Consider the following 9,898-nt stretch of genomic DNA (forward strand, 5'->3'; position numbering starts at 1 on the left):
ATATTAACTATGTAATTATGCAAATTACTTACAGAAATACAATGAAATAAAAGCACGTGTTTATATTATGGTTTATATACACTGCATGCGCAAGCATTTCCCATAAAGTCAGCCATGTTGAATTTATCGTTCCATTCAAGTTCCGTTTTCCTAAATACGTCGAGAACGAATTACGAATGAATGAAAGTACTGTTTTGTAATTCAACCGACGTTACTTAAATCATTCCACAAAAGATGATTCGTACATACGAGTTTGAAAACATTGTTAGACCGTGAAAGAATAAGTGGTTTGAAAAATGAAAGTAGCTACCATTAGGTAACGAAACGGTAATGGGAGCGTGGCTGTGAAATTTAAAGGTCGTCAGTATAAGTGTGATTTTTTGTTATCGCCGACTCGAAAATGGAGGATTTTAACGACGGTGTCGACGGTAAATTGGCTTTCCGAATGCGGAAAGTCAATCCCGAACAATTCCATACACTCGTAAAAATGCATCTGTCCTTCGAATTGGACCTCAATACCGAGGAGTAAGTTAGCGATCGTGTTAACTACAGATTTCGATTCAATTTCAATAAATTGTTTCAATTGTATAAATTGTTGTGTCGTTTAGCAACGACTGTGTCAATGAGAAGGCTAAACTGAAAAAGTGGGGCCTTCTGAGTTTTACGAAGAAACCTAAGTCGACTATCAATTTGCAAAAAAGCGAAGGTGCTTGTTTAACTGAGGACGGGATAAATCAAGTTAAACAACTAATAGAATATTTATCTAAAGAACAAAGTAAGGAAAAATTTAGTTATCATTGTTACACCATTTAAATTACATTTAATAGCACTGTATTTGTTTATTTTGAAGATATCGTTCAAGAAGGTATATTTAGACGCACTGGTAAGTTAACGAGGCAACAAGATTTAAAGACTGTAATGCACCAAGGCATTCCACTGAATCTCAACGATGGTCGATACAGTGTACACGATTGTGCGTCGGTATTAAAAGGTTTCCTGGCTGAACTACCTGAACCTTTGTTATCTGACTTGCATTATCCTGCTCATTGCCAAATAGCTGGTAAAATTACCAAGAAACAAATTGTATACGTTTACCTACTTTTTACTTTCCTCAGTTTTAAGACTTATCAATTTTAGAATTGTGCAGCTCCGACTTAGATGGGAATGATGCGAGATTGCTAAGATCTTTGCAATTACTGTTGCTTCTTCTACCATCCATAAACAGAGTCCTGCTTAAATGCGTGTTGAGTTTACTAAATAAGACAGCCAGCTTTGAATCTAATAACAAAATGAATTGCGATACGCTCGCTACTCTTTTTACACCGCATTTAATGTGCCCAAGAAAATTGTCACCTGAAGCGTTACATATTAATTCCCAAAATCTGTCGTGTCTGGTTGCTTTCATGATTAAAAAGGGGAATGAACTGTTCGAAATTCCACCGAAGCTAGCCACAGATATCAGAGCTTATTGGGTAGAACAAGAGAGGAAGTTACTCAGTCCTACGAGCGCAAACGTAAGTTTTTACTGAATCAGATGAACGTGTAACATTTTCATGTTGTATTTATCCTCGTGTCTGTGGTTACAGTTAAATGAATCTCTGCCGGATACAACGGGAACGGCGCATACTGTGTTCAGTTTCGTAGATCATAAATTAACAGCGAAGGCAAATTCTACTCAGGATACCCAGGCGGCTTTAGCACAGCTTTACGCTCACATACAAGCTATGCCGGAATCGGCCAAGAAACGCAGGCTCGTGAAACAATTTAACAAAGAGAATGGGCAAGGCACGCCTAGGCAAGCTAAGAACTTTCGGACTAAAAGCCTCGGCGATTCGATCAAGAAGCATATATTCCAAAAGAAGATTTTAGGATACAAGAAATTCGATATTAATATAGGATGTAACGTCACCAGGTCGAGTAGCGAGGAAAACATAGTCTCAATGGTAAGAAATTTACAGTGTTCTAAAAAGTTTAGACCGAACTTTTGGGGCATTTATTATTTATTGGGGAAAGCTTTTATACCGGATGAGGCACCTAATTTTGCCGTTTATGAGATTTGAATTATACGGCCATGAAAAAGTAAGGCATTTAAAAAAAATTCAAAACTGTATTTCCAATCTCGTAAACGTCTCCGCTTACAAAGAAATCGTGTAAATCAAGTGATATCTCTCTTGATATCATGCAATGTTTGTAGAAACAATTTTTTATACAACGCATAATTTAGAAGTTATTCAAGGTGGCCAAATTATATGCCTCACTCTGTATAATACGAAACGATCTACCTGAAATTTAATCTCAATCTCTCATAAAATTCTGTATACTCTCTGTGTTATGATCGATTAACATAAAATAACAGCATGACTGCATAATTGTCATTTGTCCGCATGTATCGTACAGAATCTCGAGAAATCGCTGCTCAAGAGGAAAGTGTTACTTAGTAAATCGGACGACGAGCTTAGCATAGAAAACAGCGACACAACTACGGATAGTCTTATTCACGCTAAGCATATTAGCAATAGTACCGGAAGCCTGAATACTCCTATGTTAAGGAAGTATAAAGACAAGAAGGCCGTGTTTATGAGATTCGTAAATATAAAGGAAGAACAAGTAGACGATCAGTATCACGATTGGAACACGTGTAACTCGGAGAAAGGCTCATACATAGACGAGTCGGTAAATTCGAAAGCAAGCGACGAAGACGCGTCTTTACAGCAACGAATTAACAGCACTGGATCAAATAAGGATACAGCGAGTGATACACTTAGATTATCTAGGCAATCAAGCGAGCCACCGAATATGTATTCCCAGCAAGATTCATTGCACGAAACTGATCAGAATTCGCTGCACAGGCAATGCTCGGAACCCACATTTTCAACGTTAGATAAAACTAGTAACGAAGACGCGGAATGCCCGTCGAAATTACCTGAGAACAAGAGGATGTTAGGGCATTCAAAGGTCGAGTCACAAATTGATAACGCATGCGTTCACATGTCTCCTGTTGTAAAAAATAGGCTTTGGAATGTATATGTTGCGCACACATCAACGCCGTCGAATCTCTTACGCAAAAGTTTAGTTACTAATGATTACATGTTAACTCCTATTACTAACAATGATAAGAGCATGAGTCCGATCACGCAAAGCGCGACCAAAATGACGAAAGCTATGCAGGTATATATGCTTATTATTATTTTGTAATCATTTCTTCTTTCGTTTTCTATTTACTATTATTTATATTTTTTGTTTGCTTTTATGTACGATTTATCTTTTTTAATTAATTATAGGAAACAATGATGACGCCGCGATCTAGGAAGCCAGTAATGATGGTCTCTGGCTCGAATCTCTGCAATCTCGCGTCCGTTGATAACAGCTGGGATCAACGAAGCATACTTAATAACATGACCGGGTCGAATCTCGATATCATTAACTCTATGAATACTACTTCAATTTTGGAGAACACTCAAAAACCGAACAGCACAAACGATGAAATTGTCGAGAACGTCGATTCGGAGGATAAAGAAAATTTGAACATCGACGGGAACTCGATGGAGAAACAAAGATTCGTTACGTCGATCGCGGAGAACTGTTGCGCGGTCAGACAACAGAGCACTATGTCTATAACGAGCACGTTCCGAGAATATTTACTGTCTAGGAGCGTGTTAACCGCTAGTCCCGTTGATCTCAGTTTCTCATCGCGTACAGGAGACTTCGATCAGTCGGAATCCGATTTAAATATTTTGCACGAGGACTGTCTCTCCGAGAGTTTGCTTCGTTGTCTAGACGGGGGTCAACCGGAATCGGACACATCCGGTATCGTGTCCGGTGGTACCAATAGTGCGAACAACTCGTCGGAGAGGAACGACGAGGTAGCGAGTTCGCCGCGAAAACGGGCGACCAGTTTGCAACGCAACGATTCGAAGAAATCTGTGAAGGAACGAACGCCGAAGAACTCTGCGCGAGGGCAAGGTTTCAAGCACAAACAGTTAAGCGAATCGACGTTGAACTCGACCAAAATGAAGGACGTGTTCCAGGAGACCTCGTTTTGACATTGTAATAATACGCTCGTAGCATAAGTACACCAAATTTAACGTATTTCGATTCATTATAGTGTTCATACGTTAACTTATACCTTTACGTATTTTCTTTTCCGCATTTTTGTACATTGTTACGTTTGAAAAATATGTTAAGAACCTATGGCATTGATAGGTTTACTGATTAAGAGCATTCACAGGTGAAACAAATTTTCCAAGTATAATTTTACATCATCATATACTTTCCCAGTGAAAACAAGTCGATACGTGAATATGTGATATATTCATATTTGTAAAATGAATCATTTTATACTAAAGTATACAACATTTAATTTATACGCCGAGACAAAGTTTATATATTGCATATTTTGTTAAATTATTCATTAGATAAATAAAACTTTTTGCACAAGGAAACACGGAGGATCGTATGTATGCATTTTTGTTGCGTTTGCAAATTCATGTTTTTATTCGTTTATGCAATAGAATCAACAAAATACAGTAAAATAATAACGGTAGAAAGATCGTGTATCATGTATAATACAATTATTATCATTTACATTCTATCACGCGTACAGAATCGATATAGAAATATGAAATCTATACAAAATCACGTTGACGATATTAACAGTAATTATTTTTAGAATTTCCATTGTTCTACTATGTAATCGTTTTCAACTTTAATTTAAAAGAAAAATAATAGTCTTATGATAATTTGTTACTGAGTAATCATCTTTCAGACTTGGACAATCTCCGACCCAAATTTCGCGATGCCATAATATATTAATCTACATATTTATTTACGATAGGACAATATGCTCATACTGTTACTGTTAGAAAAAGACTTATGCTTCGAAATTATGAGGATATATGATAGAATATTCGCAACGTGGGACAGAGACACGTGTCAGAACGTATCGTCATGACCCATATCCGGGATAAAGGAAAAGCCTCGTTCCTTTAAGGCTTTATTGATCAGTCGTTTGCGATCTTGTTTCAATTCCTGCTCTCTTCTCTGTGCATCCAAAATATCATCGACAGATACCTCGGTCAATGGTAAATCCTTCTCCTTGTCTCTGTCCTTTAACAACAAATATAGTTTCGATGAAGCTACTTTATAGACACGTTCTTCAAATTAGTTTTATAACTAGTGAAACATTACTATCTCTCCCAAAAGTACAACGTTCTCTCCTCTGACGATAAAAATGCCTCTTGGGATGTCTCCATATTCTTTACCAACGTGAATTCTCTCGATTGTACGATGAAGCACAATATTAGCAAACTGATCAACGCTTCTAAGATATCCAATTAAAGTTCTTCCATCTCTTAGTAAAACCATAAGCTTTTCTAAATGATAATTACGATACGTCTTGTATTAATGAAAATCGTTCTTGGGAAGGGAATTAAATGAAATTTATGAAACGTTTAGCTAGAAAACGACACTGGTCTCTAGATTTTTAATAATATAAATAATAATATTCGTGACAAGTATAAATACTTGTACATATAGTTTTATTGTATAAGTGAATAAATGGAAACTTTAATATTAGTGAAATTTATTAATATTACGATTCAATTCAGGTAAAAATAGTAAAATATTTTAAGAACGACAAGCCGGTATAACCTAGAAACTGAGATAATCAACGCGAATACGTACTGTCGAGTTCTCCGAGAAGAGACGCCGTTCCTGGCAGAATATTCATTTTGCAATGCTTTTTTATTATGTTATATATTAGATTGATTTGTATTAAAGTGAAATCGGAATAAATGAAGACGTATTACTTATGCCCGATTAACCTGCAGCGGGACTCGCAGTCAGAATCATCTCGTCAACGAGCTTCCAAATTATTTTTACGTACTATCACTGAATTATAATAATTTCGAAGAATCCATTGATTAATTATATTATTTTAATAATTTCTAATCGATTGGATAAAAGATTTGTTATTAGATAAAATCCACTGCAAACTGTAGGTAAAATCTGTGCGCATTAAAATCAAATTATAATTCGTTCAGTGTGTAAAACATTAACTTATTATTATTATTCTTTTATTATTAGTCTTTTATTACATATTTAAAAATTAGGTAAATCAAGAAGGAGAAAAATATTTTTACTCCAGTACTGCCGCAGATATTGGAGCCGAGCGGTTTTGCGGTCGTAAACGCTAGATGGCGCCACGTGTAACTCCACAGGCTATTATAAAAAATCGCAATTATGATCGTGATTAAGTATAATCACGATTCATGATTTTTTAATCAACGTGGAAAATCACGGTTAATGATTTTTAACCATAACGACGATGAGCAAACAACCAAATTTTCCATTTCCACCCTTTTTTTACTCATGCGCGACCAATCAACACTGTAGTATGGAGTATGGCTGTTGTGTGTACGCTATATACATCGTTTATTGTTGGAATTGTTTATTTAACGTATAAATTGTTTCAAAATTCGTTAAAATAAATCGATAACCTCCGATTGTATGTTACAATAGAATTCAATATTCCCGAAGGATTGTTGTAATCGAAACCATTTACACATTTATGAGAGTTACAGTGTTTAATAAATTGTAAATATAAATAGCAAAAACAGTTCGCATCTGAATATTAATGTACCCAATTAATGAATCGAATAATTATTCTGAATTACACGTTACATAAATGAAAGTTGCAAAGCCGGAGTAAACATTGTACATCAAAGTCTATCGTGATTAATGAATATGCGGCTGTTTTATAAAAAGATAGCGAATAGTGTTTTATAATTACAATACGTTCGTCATAATATCAATCCTTTCTTCATAATCTAAACATGTTTTCTACGATATTCAACCTGCGGAAAATGTTAGAGGACATCATAGGTAAAAATATTACATGCATAAACTCTCAGTCTTTGTTATTCAATTTTATTCAACGTGACTGTCCACTTACGAAATAATTTCGATTTCAGTTGAACATATCGACGTGGATTGTACAGTCTGGTTGACATGGCTTTTAATGCCACTTTTAATAACGTTCTTACTTCCATTTGTTATCGTCGTACTATTATATTTAACTGCGTTAATATTATATGTATACAGATTACACAGGTGGGTTACTGTCGGTCTGATTATATTTGATACAGAGGAATGTAGTAAATTCTTTGATTTCTACTATCTCTGTCTTCTTTTTCTATCATTTTTGCGATAGAAGTTATAAGAAATCAAGACGTTTACTATATTTAATACAGAACTCCACATTTTCATACCTAATAGTCAATTTTATTTATCACAGAGTTAGATTGAGGAATGCATATGGGACAGATTGGAGAAACGCAGCTCGTAATGTAGTTGCTGCCGTTTGGGACGCTCACGGTTGGATCTGGTATGGTAAGTAAAATCATATTCTAACACAAGCATTTTTATGAGTTCTAAGAAATTGTACAATTTTTAGTATTTGTATAAATTTTTTCCTAGGATACGAGGTAGTTGGATTAGAAAATATACCTCAAAACGAGCCAGTACTTTTTGTATATTATCATGGAGCTATCCCTATAGATCTTTATTACTTTATATCTAAAGTATTGCTTTTAAACTCGAGATTGATTCACTCAGTGGCGGACAGATTTCTGTTCAAATGTCCTGGCTGGTCTATCATTTCCGACGTGCTGAAAGTCATANACCATACTGTCCATATTCTACTCAATTCTAAATATTAGTCTTTATATTTTCTGCGCGATCTAAAAATAAAATATTAAGTGACAAAATTTCGCATTTTTCAGGTCGCTGGTGCGCTCAATGATCTGATAAGTCAGCATCAAAGAATACCTGGGAATATATCATTGGCTTTATTAGAGAGGGTGTATAAAGCAAAGAAAAAGGAATCATAAGTATTAGCATTTACTATAATATTCTAACGTTTTATCTCATCAAGCCAAGAACTATTACCGTACTTTATTAAGTTTTCGGAAGTTATACATTTTACTCACGGCGCTGGTTGTTAATCGTCGAACGACATTTATCGAACTTAAGAGCTTGTGAAAGTTGAGGTCCATTCCTTCCAAGCGAGATCGTACTTAAGTTTTAAATCTAATAATAGTCCGTCTTCAGTTATCGCGTAGAATTTTTATATGTTAAATTTTTTTATATTTTATCTATACAGAGTTTGTCAAATAAATATCGGGGCAATTGTGTTTGGCCTTACGCGCAATTAGTGACTGGGCGCATCGTCACAATAAGCGTCCAGGCATCGGCGATAGTCCCGATACTTATCGGACAAACCCTGTACGACTAACAAAGTGTTAATTCATTTTATACATATCGTTTTTACTACAATCGATGATGCTATTCGGACAATTTGTATATGTATTTTCTATTGTCAGCATTTAAGGTACGATTGTGATCTTTTCGTAATTCCATGAAATGCAGCACTAATATTTATTCTTTTATTTATTAACTTTATACAAGAGGAGAAGAGAATAAAGGTCTGAAAAACTGATATCTATTTATATTATTTTAAACACCGGCAATACTCATGTTTCATTCTTTGTATAAAATAAATTAGAGTTAAGTATACAGTAATTAAGTAAAATAGAAGTGAGGCAAGATTGAGTGAGTCGTGTACGAAAACGAACTCATTTCTTGGGTGCAATGAACGATTTATTCAAATTTACCGGGACCGGAAACGTCCTCATCGATCGTTGCCTGTCAACCGGAAGAATCGTCAACTGCTGCGAACCTGGCGGCGGCTTTACCAGTTAAAATTCCTTTTCCGAGTCCCGAGGGTATCCGCTCGTTCGGGTTCGGGTATCTTGTTATATTCAGCGAACGGCATTGCACTGGTTGGTGTACCTATCGTTTTTTGCCAGCCACCCACAAGGGATCACGTTCACGCGAATTCTGTTTACCGGCGCGGAGTAATAGACTCGATTAAATAAAACTGATCCGCCTGTTCGTCGCCGACCCGTTTTTCGTGTCATAAAATACGTAGTCATGGGCGTGGATGTGGAAGTTCTTTCTCCCGGAGACGGTAATTATTCTGCACACGATATATTCCGCTATCTCGCGTTTTACTTATCGCATCGCCTGTCCCTCCCGCTTCACCTCGTTGTCTCCCAAAGATCTCGTGTTTCCATCGATTTCGACGTAATTTCGGTCACCCGTTTCTTCGCTAATACCGGAAAATATAATCGCCGATGCATATTTATTTACAATCGGCAATCTGTTAATAGCATCCTTCCTCGCCGGTCTCCACCAAATAAGGCGATTTCGATCCTTGCCGTTCGATAGAATTACGAAAATCCGATTTCGTACAATAATAACGTAACAGTCTTTTTTTCTAATGGTGTTCCGTCTGTGTAGGTCAGACGTATCCGAAAACCGGACAGACCGTAGTCGTTCATTACACAGGTGAGCCATTTTTTATGTCCACGTGAACGCGTGGAGAATACTTCGAATTTATTAAAATACATTTTCAATCAATCTTGATTTAAGTGTAACGTAATAGAAATGATTTATAGATTTATTTCTGAATGTAATTTAGTTTCGCATCGTCATGATCGTTTTCAGGGACTCTCGATAATGGGAAGAAATTCGACTCCAGCAGGGACCGCGGAGTGCCATTTAAATTCAAAATAGGTAAAGGAGAAGTTATTAAAGGTTGGGACCAAGGAGTTGCTCAAATGTGTGTAGGAGAACGTGCTAGGTTAACTTGTTCACCAGACTTTGCCTACGGTAGCCGAGGACATCCAGGAGTATATCCTTTAATGCATAAATAATTTCAAAATTATACATATTACATACAGTGATTTTTATTAATATTCAGGCGTGCTTCAAAATTGTAAGGTTTCACAGAAAATTAATCCTTTGCACTGGAAAGCCTTTTGCGCTCGGGCGAACC

General features: G+C 36.2%; 4 protein-coding genes across 6 annotated transcripts; 3 read left to right on the top strand and 1 right to left on the bottom strand.

Moving 5' to 3' along the window:
- Positions 1 to 84: 84 nt before the first annotated feature.
- Positions 85 to 4,401, top strand: LOC108629853 (uncharacterized). Of its 2 annotated transcripts, none has more exons than XM_018032760.2 (7): positions 85 to 525; positions 609 to 775; positions 851 to 1,060; positions 1,138 to 1,514; positions 1,587 to 1,943; positions 2,398 to 2,955; positions 3,282 to 4,401. In XM_018032760.2, the coding sequence occupies exons 1-7, from the start codon at positions 401 to 403 to the stop codon at positions 4,041 to 4,043; spliced, it is 2,556 nt and encodes an 851-aa protein (XP_017888249.1). In that variant the 5' UTR covers positions 85 to 400; the 3' UTR covers positions 4,044 to 4,401. The 2 variants fall into 2 exon arrangements, with proteins under 2 accessions (XP_017888249.1, XP_017888251.1); XM_018032762.2 differs by having other exon boundaries at positions 401 to 525; positions 2,398 to 3,168.
- A 69-nt stretch (positions 4,402 to 4,470) lies between these two features.
- Positions 4,471 to 5,936, bottom strand: LOC108629854 (U6 snRNA-associated Sm-like protein LSm1). 2 transcript variants are annotated; one of them, XM_018032764.2, is made up of 4 exons: positions 5,808 to 5,936; positions 5,683 to 5,712; positions 5,188 to 5,372; positions 4,471 to 5,106 (listed from the first exon to the last, which is right to left on the bottom strand). In XM_018032764.2, the coding sequence occupies exons 3-4, from the start codon at positions 5,362 to 5,364 to the stop codon at positions 4,933 to 4,935; spliced, it is 351 nt and encodes a 116-aa protein (XP_017888253.1). In that variant the 5' UTR covers positions 5,365 to 5,372; positions 5,683 to 5,712; positions 5,808 to 5,936; the 3' UTR covers positions 4,471 to 4,932. The 2 variants fall into 2 exon arrangements, with proteins under 2 accessions (XP_017888253.1, XP_017888252.1); XM_018032763.2 differs by having other exon boundaries at positions 5,683 to 5,936.
- Positions 5,937 to 6,265: 329 nt separating this feature from the next.
- Positions 6,266 to 7,889, top strand: LOC108629845 (transmembrane protein 68). The gene is made up of 5 exons (XM_018032753.2): positions 6,266 to 6,882; positions 6,972 to 7,110; positions 7,295 to 7,389; positions 7,477 to 7,673; positions 7,782 to 7,889. Exons 1-5 carry the CDS (start codon positions 6,834 to 6,836, stop codon positions 7,887 to 7,889), a joined length of 588 nt encoding a protein of 195 aa, XP_017888242.1. The 5' UTR covers positions 6,266 to 6,833.
- An 868-nt stretch (positions 7,890 to 8,757) lies between these two features.
- Positions 8,758 to 9,892, top strand: LOC108629848 (12 kDa FK506-binding protein-like). Its single transcript, XM_018032756.2, has 3 exons — positions 8,758 to 9,028; positions 9,361 to 9,408; positions 9,568 to 9,892. The coding sequence occupies exons 1-3, from the start codon at positions 8,992 to 8,994 to the stop codon at positions 9,774 to 9,776; spliced, it is 294 nt and encodes a 97-aa protein (XP_017888245.1). The 5' UTR covers positions 8,758 to 8,991; the 3' UTR covers positions 9,777 to 9,892.
- The last annotated feature ends 6 nt before the right edge of the window (positions 9,893 to 9,898 follow it).

Source organism: Ceratina calcarata, unplaced genomic scaffold (genome assembly GCF_001652005.2).
Source record: "Ceratina calcarata isolate Rehan_Ccalc_2016 unplaced genomic scaffold, ASM165200v1 scaffold589.2, whole genome shotgun sequence".
Lineage (NCBI taxonomy): Eukaryota > Metazoa > Arthropoda > Insecta > Hymenoptera > Apidae > Ceratina > Ceratina calcarata.